The sequence below is a fragment of the Xenopus laevis genome, chromosome 2S (genome assembly GCF_017654675.1).
Source record: "Xenopus laevis strain J_2021 chromosome 2S, Xenopus_laevis_v10.1, whole genome shotgun sequence".
NCBI classification, from domain to species: Eukaryota; Metazoa; Chordata; class Amphibia; order Anura; family Pipidae; genus Xenopus; species Xenopus laevis.
Window position 1 is genome coordinate 27905028 of NC_054374.1, and position 19405 is coordinate 27924432.

At 43.6% G+C, this 19405-nt stretch overlaps 1 protein-coding gene across 4 annotated transcripts; it reads left to right on the forward strand.

The window, feature by feature from the left end:
• The first annotated feature begins 5195 nt into the window (after positions 1 to 5195).
• Positions 5196 to 19405, forward strand: naa50.S (N(alpha)-acetyltransferase 50, NatE catalytic subunit S homeolog). Of its 4 annotated transcripts, none has more exons than XM_041583107.1 (5): positions 5196 to 5470; positions 11855 to 11991; positions 14238 to 14357; positions 18465 to 18531; positions 18884 to 19405. In XM_041583107.1, the coding sequence occupies exons 1-5, from the start codon at positions 5382 to 5384 to the stop codon at positions 19062 to 19064; spliced, it is 594 nt and encodes a 197-aa protein (XP_041439041.1). In that variant the 5' UTR covers positions 5196 to 5381; the 3' UTR covers positions 19065 to 19405.

The following is a 19405-nucleotide window of genomic DNA, read 5'->3' on the forward strand; positions in this document are numbered from 1 at the left end:
TTGGGAAGGGCAAGCGCACCTTACCTGCCAATACAGCTGAGGGACAGGAGAAGCTCCATCTGCAGAGCAGTAGTCGGGTCTCTCTGCATCAAGTTCAACCCCCAAAACAACCAAATACAGACCGCCCCCCTCTTCCTAATTTCTTTGCAAAAACTGTGGGAAAAAGAATATATATCTGAAGTAGTACAAAGCAAATCGTCCTATAATTTTGTTGACCAAAGTGTAGGAGAGAAAGGGAAATGAACTGAGCTCTGACTTTAGCACTTTCAAGGGCCAATGAACAATAAAAGTGAGAGAGTCAAAATATGTGCCCCTCAGAGAACCTGCAGCCCAGGCCAGGTCTGGGTATCAAAATAGGCCCTGGCATTCCAAATACAGAGAGGCCCAATAAACAGTGAGTGTCAGTGGCATCTTACAGCTGCCCCTGGCCATGGATACGCCCCTCTGTACTGCCCTGAGTAGGTGACATTTAGAGTTGCCACCTTTCTGGAAAAAAAATACTGCCTTCCTATATATTTATCTTTTTTCCCTATTGATAAAATTGAGGTCAACCATCATTTCTACCAGCCAGGCCGGTAAAATACCAGCCAGCCGGTAAAATACCAGCCAGGTGGCAACCCTAGTGACATTATCACCCATCTTTCTCACTAGGAAACCTACTGTACAAATCATGTGCTCATTAGTGAGCCAGGCTAGAATTATCTAGAAATATCGGAAGAATATTCATCCCAGGATGCCAGTCTCAATATCAGTATAGCATCAGCCTCAACATGCCTTGTTCTTGCTATTACTATAAGGCAAAAGGCAATGAAAGGGATATTATAAGGCAGGGTTGTCACTTGTGGTTAGGGTTGCCACCTGCCCGGTATTTTACCAGCCTGGCCAGTAAAAATGATGGTTGATCCCAATGTTATTAATAGGGAAAAAAGATAAATATATAGGAAGGCCGGTATTTTTCTCCAGAAAAGGTGGCAACCCTATTTGTGGCCCCGGCAGAGTGCGGCAAAAAGTTTTTGACCACATACATTTTTGTGGCCACGCCCCCTAATAACCATGTTCATTTTACATTTGGCAGGTTTGAAAGTTTGAACACATTTCTGTGGTTTTTATGTGTTATTACAGTTTTGCTAATAAAGGTGAATTGCCCTTTAAGCTGCAAGTCACAGTTTCCCCAAGAAACCTGCTTATCTTAAATAGTTACAATTGTTTTGTTGCTTATCTTAAATTGTTACAAAGGTATCTAAGTGCACCTGCCACACATTCTGAGCTCTCTGCCAAAAAACAATTAAGTTAGAAATGTTGTATCTTTCTCTGAATGTTCAGTGCAGGAGATCAAACAGAAAGTCAGGACATTTCAGTAACAATCCGGGACTGTTGGTTGAGTTGTCAAAATCGGGACTGTCCTGTGAGGTATGACAACCCACCTTCAGACCCAGCCCCTGCACCCACTCACATGCACCTCTATTTTTGCTGCATGGAGAGGGACGTTGGCGGTAGGAAGAGGGGACTTTTTTCCGGTGTCCCGCCGGCCCATGTCCAACCCTGCTTCTTTGTCTGGCGATGAGACATAGGGAGTGACAAACAGGAATGTGCTACTGTTGATTCATTACTGTTGATGCTATTCAGCAGTCAGAGGGATGTTGATGCTCTAGCTCAGTGATCCCCAACCAGTAGCTCTTGAACAACATGTTGCTCCAACCCCTTGGATGTTGCTCTCAGTATCCTCAAAGCAGGTGCTTATTTTTGAATTCCAGGTTTGGAAGCAAGTTTCAATTGCATAAAAACGAGTAGAGCCTCCCGTAGACACAGGAGCTACCAAATAACCAATTACAGCTCTTATTTGGCACCCAAGGGGATTTTTTCATGCTTGTGTTGCTCCCCAACTCTTTTTGAATTTGAATATGGCTCACGGGTAAAAAAACGTTTGATACCCCTGCTCTAGCCAGTTCTACCTGCTACCAGAGAAGTAACAATGATGACAGCACAGTGATTTATGACCATGATTTAGATCTTTACCTAAAGCTGACCTACATGGCTAAAATTTTCTAACAACTCGAACACTCCAGGGATGAGGGGCGCCCGGACCGCAAGGGTTGTCTGATGTATATTGCCACTTTGAGTCACTTTTTCCCTCCCAGAATGTGTGCATGCACACAATGGGGGGCAAAACAACACATATAAAAACAGTAGTTATACCACATACCTGTTTCCTAGATATCTTTCTTTTGATGTCACTGCACCAGGTCTGGACTGGGAGTCAAAATAGGCCCTGCCTTTCAAGTACACAGAGGCCCAAACAGCCCACTAAATAGTAACTTTCTATGGCATTGTACAGCAGCCCCTCTGGCATTTGCCAGAACCCACAGATTGCCAGTCCGGGCCTGCACTGCACATAACTGTTGTGAAACTTCAAGAACTGAAGAAAACTTGAGGTGAAAGATAACATTTGTTTGACATGAACTCCATGGAATTCTGAACTCAGAACCCCTAACAAAAAAAATCACAGAGTTTTTATAAACTTGGGAACATATGACATAAGAACTTTCGTGCATAAAAGAGTCTTACCATTGCGAGAGAATAGAGATATCTCTTCACTAGAAATATTACTTTTGTTTATGTGCTTAAGGAAGCAATTACTTATAAACCCTGTGAGAGACTAATTATGTGTACTGAGAATGTTTTTGTATACAAAATATACTTGGGGCAAATGGCACCCCATATTTTTCCAGATAGATAGAATCTCAGCCATAAAGCATGGCAGGACTGCTGCTTCCAATGAGGATCAGATAGGATCTGTGCTGCCACTAGGGTTGCCACCTTTTCTGGAAAAAAATACCGGCTCTCCTAGATATTTAGCTTTTTTCCCTATTAATAACATTGGGATGAACCATCATTTTTACCAAGGGATAAGTATGGAGTATGGGGCACTTCCCTGGGGGGTAGTTAGCCTGTGGGGAGGAGGGAGGGAGGTCTACCTGGGGTGGGGGGTACAGGGTTTTTTCCCCACAGGTTGATTTCTTCTTTAAAAACTCAGTACCGTTTCTGAAATAATCAAGTTTGTCTTCACTCTCCCTCTCTCAGCATCTGTTTCTCCTCATGAATGATCCAATATATCTTATAGGGGGGGGCTCCTTTTGCATAGAAGATGTATTAGAGCTCACTCTATTAAAATCACCAGAAATCCTGGAGAGAGGGATAGTGAACATAAACTTGATTATTTTAGAAACAATGCAGAATTTTTAATTGATTGTATTTAGAAAGTTTCTTACTTCAGTATGAGGAAGCGTATATTCAATTTTCATTTTCGCAATAGTTCCCCTTTAATTATATATTCCCAAAATTCTGCAAACACTGTTAAATAAAAATCGAACCCATAAAAACAAGTAAATAAAAGGAGGGGACCTTCACTGTAAGTAATATATTACATTTACAAAGTAAAATATCAAAAATATTATTGTTTATTAAAGGGTTTGTTCGCCTTTAAATGATCTTTTAGCATGATGTAGAGATATTCTGAGACAATTTGCTATTGGTTTTAATTTTTTTATTATTTGTGGTTTTTGAGTTATTGAGCTTTTATTCAGCAGCTCTCCAGTTTGCAATTTCAGCAGACTGGTTGCTAGGGTTCAAAATCCCCTAGCAACCATGCAGTGATATGAATAAGAGACTGGAATATGAATAGGGGAGGGCCTGAATAGAAAGATGAGTAATACAAAGTAGCAATAACAATACATTTGTAGTCTTACAGAGCATTTGTTTTTTAAATGGGGACAGTGACCCCCATTTTAAAGCTGGAAAGAGTCAGAAGAAAAAGGCAAATTATGAAAAAAAACTATAAAAAGATAAATAATGAAGAACAATTAAAAAGTTGCTTAGAACTGGCCATTCTATGACATACTAAAAGTTATGGGTGAACCACCCATTATACATAAGATAATTACATTCTAGCAACAAGATAACTGTTAACTTTTAAGCTGAACACCTGCACAAAATTCTTAAAAAAGACCCAAGAGCATAACTACAGAGGCTGTACGGGGGACCCTGTGGCTGCATGGGGGGGGGGACTGTGGCTGAATGGGGGGGTCAGGAGGTATAGGGGGACAGTAGGTATAAGGTGGACCCTGTGGTTGTAGGGGGGGACAGGAGGTATAAAGGAGACCCTGTGGCTGTGGGGGGAGGGGACAGTAGGTAGGGGGGTCCTATGGCTGTGGGGGAGGGGTCAGGAGGTATAAGGGGGGCACTATGGCTGTGGGGGAGGGTACAGTAGGTATAAGGTGGACCCTGTGGCTGTGGGGGGGAGGGACAGTAGGTAGGTAGGGGAGCCCTGTGGCTGTGGGGGAGGGGTTAGGATGTATAAGGGGGACACTATGGCTGTGGGGCAGGAGGTATAAGGGGGACGTGATAGGAGGTATAAGGGGGACACTATGGCTGGGGGGGAACAGTAGGTAGGTAGGGGGGGCCTGTGGCTGTGGGGGAGGGGCTAGGATGTATAAGGGGGACACTATGGCTGTGGGGCAGGAGGTATAAGGGGGACGGGATAGGAGGTATAAGGGGGACACTATGGCTGTGGGGGGAGGGAACAGTAGGTATAAGATGGACCCTGTGGTTGTGGGGGGAGGAGACCCTGTGGGGGGAGGGACAGTAGGTAGGTAGTGGGGCCCTGTGGCTGTGGGGTCAGGAGGTATAAGGGGGACACTATGTGGGGCAGGAGGTATAAGGGAGACCATGTGGCTGTGGGGGGGAGGGGACAGTAGGTAGGGGGCCCCTATGGCTGTGGGGGAGGGTTCAGGAGGTATAAGGGGGACACTATGGCTCTGGGGGAGGGGACAGGAGGTATAGGGGGACGGTGGCCGAATTAATAAGCAATTTCAATATATATTGGTTATAATAGGTCAACTTTCGGACAATTTGGGCCCTACTATTAACTTGCTGCTGAGCCCAGTAACTTCTAGTTAGCACCTTACAAGAACAACTACAAATGGTGCCAGAATATCACCGCCTCTATAATAATAATAAAGGATAATTTTAAAGTGATTTCAGCGAGCAGCAGCGCAAACAAAATCTAACGCAAAGCTGCTTCACACATGCGCAACCAGTTCACCTAACCGGAAGTACTTTACGAACTGACGTTTATTGCCGCGCTTTAAAGTCCAGCTTTGCTTTCGGGTGATTGGCGGTTAGGTAGCACATTTCCGCGTAAGGCCCGAGTTGATTGGCCGCCGTTGATCACGGGGCACGTCTATTGAATTGGATTACGTCAGCGCTCTCCTCGCAGCTCGCGAGGACGGAAGATCTTCCAGCGAGGCAGTGATTGGCAGCCGTGAAGCGTGTTCCGTCACTGACTTGTGTGATCTGATTTGCTTCTTTTTGGGGGGTGGCGCATGCGCTGTAGAGTTTCCCGTCTGGGAAGCATTCGCGCCATTCCACGGAGGGAGCAGGCGCGTGCGCGTAGGAGAGTCACGTGGTGCAGGTAGGTGGTAGGCGGACTGCGTGAGGCACCGAAGTCTTCTCAGGAAAGGGCTTAGCGCTCCCCAGGCTGGCGGCTTCTCCGAAACCCCCCGACAACGCGACTACTCCTGCCCCCGCCCCGGACTGCCCCTTTCTCTACTTGTCAAAGCACAGAGACGCCTGCCACGGTCATACAGCGAGGGAGTCCTGCGTCCCCGGGACTAGCGCCCCCTGCAGAGATGAAAGGGTGAGTTCCGGTCTAGGGGTGGGTGACAGTAGGGCCTAGCCTGTTGCAACTGTTCTGCCCTTGACACCTTCCCTGTGGGTCCCTGCTGAGCCTAGCACCCTCCTTGGAGTAATGGTGGGTTTAAACCCTTGTATAAGGTAAACTTGGCACCCAGACATGGCTTAGTTATTCTGCCCCTGGTACCTATATAACTATAATAGGGGGAGCATATCCCTATATCCTCTGCCTGTCACTGTAATAATATTACGATTTTTTTGGCAAAAACCAAATTAAATTCCCTGCCAGGCATTTGTATAACATCACTGGCCCACCTGAGCTTTACATTCACATAAACACACCCTGTAGACACCCGATACCCCTCCTACAGTATCTTGGCATCGTATAGACACGCCAGGTCGTGCCATTGTGCTCCCATACTGATAAACTCATTAGGTGTTTTAGATCTGAGATAGGCAAGGTTTGAAACTATAGAACAATATTACATTTACCGGACCCATTTATCTAGAATGTTTGGGGACCTGGTGTTTTCCAAGTAACGGATCTTTCTGTAATTTGGATCTTCACACCTTAAAGCTTGCCATAGATGCAAAGATCAGATGGTTCGAATCGTCGAATGATCAGACTTCCCCATCTCCCGAGCTGCCACTAACACATTCAGATCAAATAAAGTAGTAAAAGAATAGATCAGCCGATGTTCTGCCCCTGACCGCAATCGTACGCAAGTTATGTCCGACAAAGCTGGCGACAGTCTCCCACTGAAAATCGGATTCGAAATAATCGGCAGACGGCAGAAATCTTTTAACCTGATCTCCGTGGGACGAGAAAATGCTGGGGTTCTCCACACACAATCCGAAAATCGCACAAATCAAGGATTGGTACGATCGGATCTTTGCGTCTATGGCTAGCTTAAGTCTACTAGAAAATCATGTAAACATTAAATAAACCCAACAGGCTCATTTTGTCTCCAATAAGGAATAATCATATCTTAGTTGGGATCAAGTACAAGCTGCTTACAAAGAAATTTTTTTTTTTTTTTTTTAGAAATTTGGATATGGTCTATGGGAGACGGCCATTTATGTAATTTGGAGATTTCTGGATAACTGATTTCTAGATAACGGGTCTCATACCTGTACTTACAATTAAGTACATACATTCATTTAAACTGGCGCCTTTCTCCTCTGCAAGTTCTTCCCCCTTTATCAGCATTTCCTTGTTATCAGCCAGTGACAGTTGTAGGGCCCAATGACAGTTGCCATAACACAGGTCAGCCAGTGGTCTCTATATCCTATAAATGACCCCTAGCCTCCCTTCTCTAGCAAGTAAGATGGTCATGGGCATGTTCATTTAAGAGTAATTCATAAGGATGTTGTACAAGCCTGGAGGTACAGGAGCCGTCTGATAGCCGAGATCTGAATGGAAAATGTTGTCCCGATAGCTGCATATCTTCATATGGGCATTGTTTGACCCCCAGCTTGTCCTAGAAGATACCAGCTGGTTGGGCTGGGACTGCAGATATTTATGGATTTGATTGTTTAGTATTAAAAATGCACGTTAATGTTTGCTTTAAATCCATTCTGAAAATGGATACAGGCACGCACATGTGTGTGGGAGATTTCCTCGAGTTTTATCCACAAGGTAATACAGTAGGTATAAGTCTTATGGTGGGCAAGCTGACAATTAGCCTGCCACTTTGGTGCCGGTCCAGTTGGTTAAAGGAGTGATGACCTGTGTCCCATTTTGCTTCTTAATACCAAGAGGAGATGGTCTTAGTCCGGTTAGATATGGCGGTCTGTGGAAATTGACCTGCTGAGTTTCTGTGTGTCTTTGAATACGGCGGGGGCAGAGTGATCCAAACTGCCCAGCCTCATCTAGGCATGTGTGAGTACCTTTGGAGAGGGGGGCAATCGCTCATTAAAGGGGTTGTTCACCTTTAAATTTAATTTATGCTGTGATGTAGAGAGGGATATTCTTAGACAATTTGCAATTGGCTTTCATTTTCTTATTTGTGTTTTTTGTTATTTAGCAGCTCCCCAGTTTGCAATTTCAGCCATCTGGTTGCTAGGGTCCAAATTACCCCAGCAACCACACACTTATTTGAACAAGGGACTGGAATATGAATAGAGAGATGACTAATAAAAAGTAGCAATAGCAATATGTGTGTAGCCTTACAGAGCGTTTGTTTTTTTTTTAGATGGGGGTTGGTGACCCCTGTTTGAAAGGTTTAAAGAGTCAGAAAGCAAATAAATAAGCAAATGGTGTGTGCAAGAAAGCAGACTGTTGGGTGAAGGGCAGAGGGCTGGGCTTAGTGTTTTTTAAAATTGAATGTTCCCTTGTATTGCACAGAGTAAGCGTTTTCATAGTGTGGCATCAATATGATGTTTGCTCAGTAGTGCTCGTGTTTTGTCAGCATTTTGCTGCGTGCCCGGTGCTTTGTGGCTGTGTTGTTCTTGCTTGCACTGTATGTATTTGTATTGATATAGCACTATGTGTGTAAGAAGCGCTGCCCATGATAATTTATAGGCCACTCGTGCAAGGCCTGTGTTATATAAGGAGTGGACCAAAAGTTCCACTGTCCCACCATGGCCCTTTAAGGAGCTTGGTTAAAGGGGTGGTTCAGTTTTAAGTGAACTTTTAGTATGTTATAAAATGTCCAATTCTAAGAAACTTTTCAACTAGCTTCATTATTTTTTATTTTAAATAATTTGCCTTCTTCTGACTCTTTCCACCTTTCAAATTGGGAGTCACTGACCCCCACCTAAAACAAATACTCTGTAAGGCTACACACTTATTGTATTATTGCTACTTTTTATCATTCATCTTTCTATTTAGGCCCTCTCCAAGTCATAGTCCAGCTTCCTATTCAAATGAACGCCTGCTGCTAGGGTAATTTAGACCTTAGCAACCAGATAGCTGACACTGCAAACTGGAGAGCCGCTGAATAAAAAGCTAAATAGCACAAAAACCACAAATAATAATGAAAACCAATTGGAAATTGTCTCAGGATATCCCTCAGTGAGCAACCCCTTTAAGCAGGGCTGAACATCCTCTATACGAGGGAAGCTAGTGGGTGTACAAGTCCTTTTTAAGGGAATTTTGTAACAGATGTTATCCTTGAAATTGTCTACTGAATATGACGTGGCCCCCAGACTATTGTATATTTGGTCCAATACACTGATCAGTGACCTCTTGACTCTATACTAAAAGTATGGGTTTTAAAACTGCGATGATACAACGTTTTTAGGAGCCATAACTATTGCTTTGAGAGCTATGCTTGACCCAAAGACCTGCTAAAGTCTGAATATTGTCTAATCAAAGCTGGCCATTCCATGCACAGCTTTTGGTTAGTTTCCCTTCTTTATATGGGAGTTTCTTGCCTTTTGTGTGAATGCCCAGCTGGCCCCTTTACTACATTCTGGCTGGGCAAGATGCGGATTTATTTTTGGACACTTGCGGAGCCCTGCGCTGGAACATTAACCTCTTTGCTGCCCACCAGACTAAAGCGATATTCAGGAATGGGTTTTTGGTTGAAAAAATCATGTTTTGTTTGGACAGTTTTCTTGAAACTTCTACTCCTGAAGTCTTTAATTTAGAAGAAGGTGGGTGGTTCATGTCCGTACATATCAATATTTGAGATGTTTGCCATGGCAGCAATTGAAATTTATTTGCATATATGCATACTAAAATCAGAGGATAAGCTTAGTTACTTTAAAATATGTTTGACCACCAGAGGAGGAGTATTGTGTGCACAGCCATTGACATTTAAGCTGTACCCTCATACTGTACTGTCTAAGGCATTGATCCCCAACCAGTAGCACATGAGCAACAAGTTGCTCTCCAACCCCTTGGATGTTGCTCCTAGTGGCTTCAAATCATGAGCTTATTTTTTTTAATTGCAGTCTTGGAGGCAAGTTTTGGTTGTATAAAAACCAGTTGCACTGCCAAACAGAGCCTCAATGTAGGTTGACAATCCACATAGGGGGCTACTAAATGGCGAATCAATTTTACTTCTCAATATTGCTCACGGGTTCTAAAGGTTGGGCATCCCTGGTCTAAGGGAATCAATATGGCATATATATATAAATACAAATATACAGAGAAGGAATGTTCTGGGCATCTGTGTGTATCCTGAGGATGAAAGTTGCATTACTAGACAGAACCATTTTCTCTGTTGCACCATACAGTTTATTTTCCCCTGGCTGGGTTGTTTTTAGGATGAAGCGCTTGCATGATCTCAGTCCCTGGTGTATAATAATGTGTCGGAATGCTGGGCTAGTCGTACGGCTTGTAACGTGGGGCAGACTCCTCTTTATGTTCCAGTGGGGCTCCTGTCTCCCCTTAAGCACATTCATATCTGCTGCTGGATTATGTTATAGGGCGGCAGATGTATAAACTAACAATAGGCTTTTTATTCACTCTGGGATGGAAAGCAAGTAAAACTGCTTTTTTGTGCAGAGTCCTGACTCATCATTCCCCAGATTCCCGCTGACTGGGCACTTTCGGTAACCCCGTGAGGGTCAAGTAATTACAGGTGTGCTTTCAACATCTGGTTGGTTGCCGTGGGTTACAAGGGGCTGTAGCAGAATGTGTGCCTGTTAGTAATTTGCCCTTCTGGAAGTGTGTTTTGGGATGGGTAGCTTAAAGTTTATATGTTTTGGAATGGGTAGCTTAAAGTTTATAGACAATGAATGGGTTCTAGTGTATGAGATATGTTATCCGTAAACCTGTTATCCTGAAATCTCCCAGAGACTCCCATTTTACCCAAGTAATGCAAATTTTTCAGAATGATTTCCATTTTCTCTGTAATAATAGAACTGTATCTTGTACTTGATCCCAACTAAAATATAATACTCATTGGAAGCAAAGTCAGCCTATTGGGTTTATTTAATGTTTACATTTCCAGTAGACTCAAGGTATTCAGATCCAAATTATGGAAAGAAATGTTATCTGGGAAAACCCCAGGTCCCGATCATTCTGGATAACAGGTCCCATACCTGTATCATTATCAGAGGATCAGAGTTTGGGCAGGTGAAGGTTGCGGGCAGGCAAACATACAGAGCTTGCAGTACACAATGCAACCCTGCATTTTGGGGATATAGTCTCATTTACTGCAGAAAGCATCTTGTTCCTATACCTACTCAGTGGCATTTGTTACATGCCATTTAGCAGCAGCTGCAAATAGATCAGCGGCTCGTTGGAGTTCTGCACATGGATCCCTTTTAGGCCGTCACATTCTTTCTCTGAATGGTCAGTTGCTATTTTTACCCATGCAGCCACTGCTGAATTCTGGCAAGTATGAAATAGTTTTCCCAGGGTGCACATTTCCCTTTTGATGCAGAAATACTAGCATGAGGTAGGTTGGAAGAAGTTCAGCAAGAGCTTGTTGAGCGAATGTGCAGAAGCTCTCCCAAAAGCTCACTCTTGTGTCGAGCACGTTGCATACTTTGGGGCCAAGTCTCCTGTCTCTCAAGCTGTGGGGTAAAGATTTCTGTCCTTGGAAAGGTCATTGGGGTTCTTTAAAGGGCCCTGGGCAACTTCTCCTAAATTATGCTCAAGTATCAGAGGCTTTTCATGTAGACTTGGCAGAGTCTGAATAAAGTTAGAGGCTGTTACTGAAATTTGGGCAAAGTTGCTTGCTCATCTCTGTTTTTATTTGAGAAAAAAATGTTGCTGACTAGTAGCTTCCGTCTCTTTACTTCCCTTATTGGCACAGCAGAGTTTAATGCCACCCTGCGAGGCCATGCTTTTCTCTACACTAGTTTGTGCCAATGAAAGCATTTGACTCGACTTACATTTGCATAACCTGTATCCCAAAATTCCTAGATTCAGAGAAAGAAACTACTATTAGCAAGTCAAAGAAATCTCTTTGGGCATTTAACCTTTGCCTTGCTCAATAGGGAAGCACCGAGGCAGTGGCGTGTGTGTATATGTATATATCTATTTACAATTTATCTATCCTCTGTCTACTGTATCTATCGTCTGTCTATCGTATCCAGTGCTTTTTAGCAATGTTACATATTGAGTGCAATGTTAGCCTTATCACTGAGACACGTTACTAGGCCACTAATCCTGATTTCTTGCTTTGGAGGTGATTTCTGAGTGTGGGTATAAGAGCCTTTATCAGTCCCCAGTCATAGTTCAGAATATTTTCCTTTGTTCTAGTAGCCGGATTGAGTTGGGCGATGTGACTCCACATAACATAAAGCAGTTGAAGCGGCTGAACCAGGTCATCTTCCCAGTCAGCTACAATGACAAATTCTACAAGGATGTGCTGGAAGTCGGGGAGCTTGCCAAACTGGGTAAGAAATCTAGTGTTCCCACTGTAGGGGCTTTGTGGCAAACAGCAGTAGCATTGAGCACTTGTGCATGTATTTATAGCTTGGCACGATATTCATGGGAATGATGACAGAACTGGCTGGGAGACACTCAATATGAATATCCTTGCAGTGTTGCTTTTCTTTCTTGCAGCTGCTCATTTATATCAGAAGAACTAAAGAAGTAGGTAGAAATGTTGTACATTATGTTTTGGGCTTCTGTACCAGCCCAATGCAAACACAGGCCTTTAGCAGTAAAGATCTGTGTCTCCCAAGATGCCCCAGTAGCTCCCCATTTCTGTTGATTCACTGCACATGCTCTGTGCTGCTGTCACTCACTGAGCTTAGGGACCCACTCAATATACAGTACACATAGAATTTATATGTCACAATATAAGGCCGATTAGTAATTAATATAGATGATTACTACATGGCAGCACATACACCAGTGCAATTAGCATCAGAATTTAATAATCAGCCCTGTAGCATCAGCCTATATTACAGACAAACCTAATTTTCTGCTTGATGATGAGACGACCCCTAAGCTTAGCTTCTCAACAGCTGCTCAAAGCCACTGAGCATGTGAGTTTCGCAGACGCTTTCCAAGATGGTGACCCCACTGTGACAAGTTTGAAGTCCTGGATCATTGCTGCTATTGAGAAGTTGAAACTTTAGGGTGGTGCAATAAGCTCAGTATATATAATATGGCATTTTTAGCCATATTCATTTTTAGGGTTTCGTTCTCCTTAAGTTAAAGCGAGGCGATTTAAATTCTAAGCCCATCTGTATGCAGTGAATTCATTACTCAGCAGATTTGGCTGTCAGAATTTGAGATGAAAATAAGGAATACAAGTAAAAGAAATTGATCTTGGATTCAGTTTTTTTTGTGCTTTTATCATCATCATTTCATCATCATCATTTATTTATACAGCGCTGTCAAGATACGCAGTGCTTTTATTTCCTTGTTTGGTTTTGCTGGGGTCACTTTTTTCATTTGCAGGCTTCAAACAAGCAGAATAAGAATAGATAAAATAAACATATTAAAATTTAATTTGTCTACTGCTCTCGTGCTTGTGTTGGACCCACCAGCTTGCATAGCAGGGGGAGCTGAAAGCAGGAGCATGAAGTCTCCCCACCCCTGCCATATCTGGAGAGTATTGCAAGCGACAGTGTGAGAGTTCAGACCGTTCTGCTTAGAATGGGAACATGATCCTGAGTTTTAATATATTTCTGGTTTACCTTTCCATTAAAGCTGAACTTCAATTTTTACACAGCTGAATAGAAATATTCTTCGTTGGTTTCAGATCTCAGATATTCTACTTTCTTTACTCCACTAAAACCTCAGCTTTCACTTGTTTCCATGTTTTCCCCTACCTCTCTGGGGTGCAGTTCCAAATTCTGAGAGTCGGCAACTTGGCCAACTGTTAACGTCATTGTTCTCCCTAAAGCACCATGAACACTTACTCTGTCCCTTTTCCAAACTCCGTATTAGCACCTCCAAGATAAATAGCAGCACATCTGCTTTGGAATTCATTACCTGTTATTGGCCAGCCAAGTGGCTACAGCATCCCTAGAACCTTATCCTTTCCTAATATTATATTTAATATAATATTTATCTCTGTACTCTTAAAGCAAAACTGATAGGTCTGAATTGCATGGAATTTTTGTGTAGCTTCTAGATCAACTGGAATGTGGTGGTTTTCCTTTCCTTTACTAGTATTCAAGGGATACAACTGACCATTTGCAAAATTACTTCTATTACTGCTGCGTATAGCAATAGATCATCCCCTTTAATGCCTGCCTGTATGTTACATCTGTCGGCCCCCCTCAATAAGCACTGTTACAATAGACATCAACAATACCTGGTCTCAGTATTTTCTGAATTTGCCAATCCATTATTCTGCTTATGATAGGAGCTTAGAAACGAAGGGTGTGAGAGCAAGGTTATAGTTATAAATATTTGTGTTCAGAATAATAGCAGTTAGACATCACTAACCTGATCACTGTTTTTGGTAGAAGTTCTATTTCCACATTGCGAATAATTTACTGGTAGGTATAGCAGACTAATAGAAACCCAACAGACCCAACATTCATGCCCTGCTGCTCATTCTGTCATTGATAGTTAGATCCCTCACCCCAGCAACATTCTAGGGCTGAGATTTGTCTTATATGAATGATTCTGCTAACTTGCTGACCCCTTACTGTACCTCTTCCCCCCCCCCCCCCCGCAGCATATTTCAACGACATTGCAGTGGGTGCAGTATGCTGTAGAGTGGATCACTCTCAGAATCAGAAACGGCTATATATCATGACACTTGGGTGCCTGGCCCCATACCGCAGGCTTGGAATAGGTAAGGAGTTTGCTTAATTGTAAAACTTGCTAACTTTTTACATTTCTCTTGCTTAGATTGGGGGACACAGGCACCATGGGGATGAAGATCCTGTTGCTTGGAGAAATGACACTAAAAGCTTAAAGTGGCTCCGCCTCCTCCTGCTCTGGGCTTCACCCTCGCCTACCTCCTCAATCCCCAGTTTTCTTTTAGTGTCCTCAGAAGGAGGATGGGAGCAATGGTACAGATTTCAGTATCATGCCAATACTGGGGGTCAGTGTTTCTCTACCAGAACCCCTCCAGCCAAGGACTTCTGATCTGAAGATGCTCTGTAGCGTTCCCGCTCTACGCAGGCTGGGGGCTCCCCCCACACTACCCTGGGCAACTGGTTCCCACTCCCCGGAGGCTGCACCAGTAGCCACAACGGAGGGTACACCTTTTATTGAGCATTCCTGGCTGGCACAAGGAGGTAAGTCAATTCCCTCCTCCCTCCCCCCATTACTTGCTGCCTGTCAGCTCTGCAGAAAGGCATTTAGTTTCACTTTCACTGCTATTCTCTGACAGAGAATTCCCTACAGGGGGACATAGGACACAGCCTCTTTTATCCCTCTTGTGCCTGTAACCACATTTTTACCTTCCTTCCTGGGTTCTCAGTGCCATTCCCAGCATCCTTTCGCGCCACTATCTGGCGCTGCGCCTATTTCATTGCACACGCACCTCGCGTGCGCCGTCTTACTAAGGTACTATACCAAAGCCTGGGAAATCTCTCCGGTGGATCCGCATCTTTCTCCAGCACTTAGCGTTTCCAGCCTCACTGTCTCTCACAGGGAAGAACAAGGCACAATTCCTTCCTACCTTGGTGAACAGGTAGTTACATTTCCCTTACTCACTCTCTAGGGCAGGGATCCCCAACCTTTTGAACCCGTGAGCAACATTCAGAATTAAAAGGAGTTGGGGAGCAACACTAGCATGAAAAATTTTCCTGGAGTGCCAAATAAGGGCTGTAATTGGCCATTTAGTAGCCCCTATGTGGATTGTCAACCTACATTGAGGCTCTTTTTGGCAGTACACCTGGTTTTTATGCAACCAAAACTTGCTCCCAAGCCAGAAATTCAAAAATAAGCTCCTGCTTTGAGGCCACTGGGAGCAACATCCAAGGGGTTGGGGAGCAACATGTTGCTCACGAGCTACTGGTTGGGGATCACTGCTCTAGGGGATTACACTTCCCTCTCTCTATGGGACCTACTGTGGGGGTTTTTCACTACTTCCCTCTGTCTCCACAGATCACACTCTAAGGGAGAGGTGGTTCACTCCTCTGGACTCTCCTAATATTCCCCAATATCCTTCCTTACTGGGTGGCACTATCTACATAGTATAGTCATGATGGGCAGGGCAGATGACCAGTTCCTTCCCAAGCAGGCAACTGCATATACCACCAATGCAATTTAGTATTGGCATGTGCTACTTGCAGGCCAATATGTGAAGCCTGTAAGACTGCAACAGTCACTGCGCAATTACAATACCACACAGCCCTACTAGCCAGCTCTGCAACAGCTACGGCTAATCAAACAACAAGCTTCCGAGGTTCAACGCAAGAAGCAACGACCCGCTGGCCCTAGCAGTGGACACACTGGTGGTTCTGTGGCAGTTTCACCTAGCATATGTCTTCCCACTGCTGGCACTTCTGCCAAGGGTAATCAAGAAGGGTAGAAACACTTCTAGTGGCACCCTACTGGCCACACCGCACTTGGTTCTCAGAGCTCATAAGTTTATCAGTGGGTGCACCATTCCACCTTCCAGACAGAAGGGATCTGTTATCTCAGGGACTGATCCTCCACCCGAGTTCACCACTGCTGGCTTTAACGGCATGACACTTGAGGCCCTAATCCTAGCCAGATCAGGAGTTCCAAAAAAGGCCATACTGACCTTACTAAGGGCTAGAAAGCCTGTCTCGGCACACATCGACCACAGGGTATGGAGGACATTCATATCCTGGTGTGAATCTAAAGCCAAAGACCCACAGTCTTGGGACGAAAGTAGCCTATTGTTATTCCTTCAGGAGGATTTAGACATGGGCTGGCACTAAGCTTACTGAATATTCAGGTATCAGCCTTATCTATCCTTTTTCAGCAGCAGCTTGCAATGCTGCCCAACGTCAAGACCTTCCTCCAGGGAGCATTGAGGATGATACCTCCATACCGTCATACAATCCCTCCTTGGGATCTCAATATGGTACTTTCCATATTGCAGAAGCAACCGTTCGAGCCATTCGATTCAATTCCATTAACTCTGCTGACTCTTAAGGTAGTTTTCTATTAGCCATCACTTCGGCTAGACGAGTTTCAGAACTAGCAGCTCTATCCCGTTGTCCGACATTTTTGATTTTTCACAAGGACAAGGTGGTGTTGAGACCTACCCTGGATTTTCTTCCTAAGGTGGTGTCAGAATTCCATCTTAACCAGGACCAGGTGGTTCCTTCATTTTGTCCTGAACCAAAGACAAAGTTGGAACAGTTACACAACCTAGATGTGGTTCGTTCTCTCAGAACATACACCAGGGCTACCAAGAGCAGAAGGAAGGTGGACAACCTGTTTGTCTTACCAGAAGGACTACGGAAAAGCCTTAAGGCATCTAAAGCCACCATTGCAAGATGGATTAGGTCAACAATCTTGAAGGCCTATGAGGTACGAGGTAAGGCCACACCCTTCCGGGTTCAGCTCATTCTACTCCTTTACTAAGCACTTCTTGGGCAGTTTGCCACCAGGCTTCAGCAGAACAGGTCTGCAGTGTGGTCATCCACACACACCTTTTCCAAATACTACAAGGTGCATACATTCGCCTCAGCTGAAGTGAGCTTTGGGAGGAAAGTGTTGCAGGCGGTTATTCCCTGGACATTAGGGGAAAAAAGTCCCGCCCTCATGGGTAGCTTTGGGACGTCCCCATGATGCCTGTGTCCCCCAATCTAGGCAAGAGAAAAAGAGTTTTGTACTTGCCATTAAATCCTTTTCTCTTGTCCTACATTGGGGGACACAGGCCTTCCCTCCCTGTATTAGTTACATTTAACGTTGATCATTTAATATCTTATATAATTGGTATTTTTTAAATACCAAGTTGAAACACCAGGTGGTTCATACTGTTCTTAGCTTGCATTGGGGAGGTGCTCCCTCTTCACATGGGCAATTCGAAGGGCTCGTCATCTCTTCTTCAGTCAGAAAACTGAGGATTGAAGAGGAGGAGCCACTTTAACCTTTTAGTGTCCTTTCTCCAAGCAACAGGATCTTCATCCCCATGGTGCCTGTGTCCCCCAATGTAGGACAAGAGAAAAGGATTTAACGGTAAGTACAAAAATCTATTGCAGATGTGATTGTGGAGGCTAATGGTGACATTACCATTTCATGTATATGCTATATACAGGTCCATACTCTATAAAGCAAGCTTGGTTCTCTGCCAGTGACAGCTTTTTTTTTATCTGCCCTTGCCCAAGTGTGAAACCAAAAGGTTTAAATGTAAGGCAGTTGTATAAAACTCCATATAACGAAGCTTTATCCGAAGACTTTTTCCGAAATCGCCCGATGTTTCCTTGTGAGGCGACTTCGAAAACGAAATTTTCATTTTAGCCGGCGGAAGTCAGGGGGAAGGCAGTTTGGGGAGATTGTCTCCCTGAAGAAGAGATTTGTGGCTGGGGCGACTAATCTCCCCGAATCTGCATGTGTGGCCTGACCCTTACTGTTCTGCACTTGTTCTCATATTTTTCCTAAGCAGAACATCAGAGAATACTCTTGTATTTCTCCTGACAACTTCCTTGACTACTTGGTGGTAAGACTAGTGGGAAACTGACCAGCAGGTAGTGCTGTTGTAGCTAAATTCATTCAAATTAGCAGTACATGCATCCTTTAATATCTTGGAATTTAAAAAACAAATGTACATTGCAGAAGTTAGTATAGTCCCCCTCATCAATTCATTGACTTATTTTAAAGGTTTACTTATCCCATAAGCAACCAAGGGTTAATTGCCTCCCTGCCAGTGGCATAACTACGGGGGGAGAGGAGGGTGCTGCTGCCCCCCTTCCCCTTTGTGGCTCATGATAGACGATACTGGTCAATTTAAAATTTGTGTGTCTGTTTGCAGGAACAAAAATGCTGAACCATGTTTTAAATATTTGTGAAAAAGATGGCACCTTTGACAACATTTATCTGTAAGTAATCTTATACTTTTTTTAACAGTATTTCTCATCCCCTAATGGTCCTGCTCATGGTACTAATTTTGTAAATCTTTTGTAAACAAGAAAAGTAACAAGGGAAAGTCTATAAAGTTCTCACTCCCCCAAAAGTGTAGGGTAAAGTCTATTAGACTTTCCCTGGTGTCTAAAATCTGTTCCTGTGATCATATTGACAGTAAATTGCTTTCTTTTCTTTTTGCTTTTTATTGATTGCCGGTATTTTACAACTTAGTTGAGTAATTGTGTTGAAACTATAAAAAGTGAAAGTAATGTAACACTGAATCTGAGCGCACACAGCTAAATTGAGCATGTGTTATTTCTTTGGCAGCCATGTTCAGATCAGCAATGAATCCGCCATAGATTTTTACAGAAAGTTTGGATTTGAGATTATTGAAACCAAGAAGAATTATTACAAGAGGATAGAGCCGGCCGACGCTCACGTGTTGCAGAAGAATCTAAAGATCTCCTCTCCGGGGCAGAATGCAGATGTGCAAAAGAGTGAAAACTGAATGGAAAAGCAACAAACACTTTTCTTGCACTTGCTCGTCGCCAAATACGAAAAGGGACCCATTGGGTTTTATTCTAAATGTACACATCTAATATACCTTTTTCTTTTCTCCACTTTAAAATGAGGGAAAAAAATGCTTCTTCCAAGAGTTGTACAATCTCTCACACACAAACAAATATTTCAGTTGGTTGAACTCTGAAAATGTCCCTGGGACAGAGATCAGTTCTGCAGGGAAATGTGAATTTCTTTGGCTTTACAATTTGAACCCCCCCCCCCTTTTGTCTGGGAGAGTGAACGGCTTCTGCCTGGAATAGTCTTTAAATAAAATCTCTTTTCTTTTTA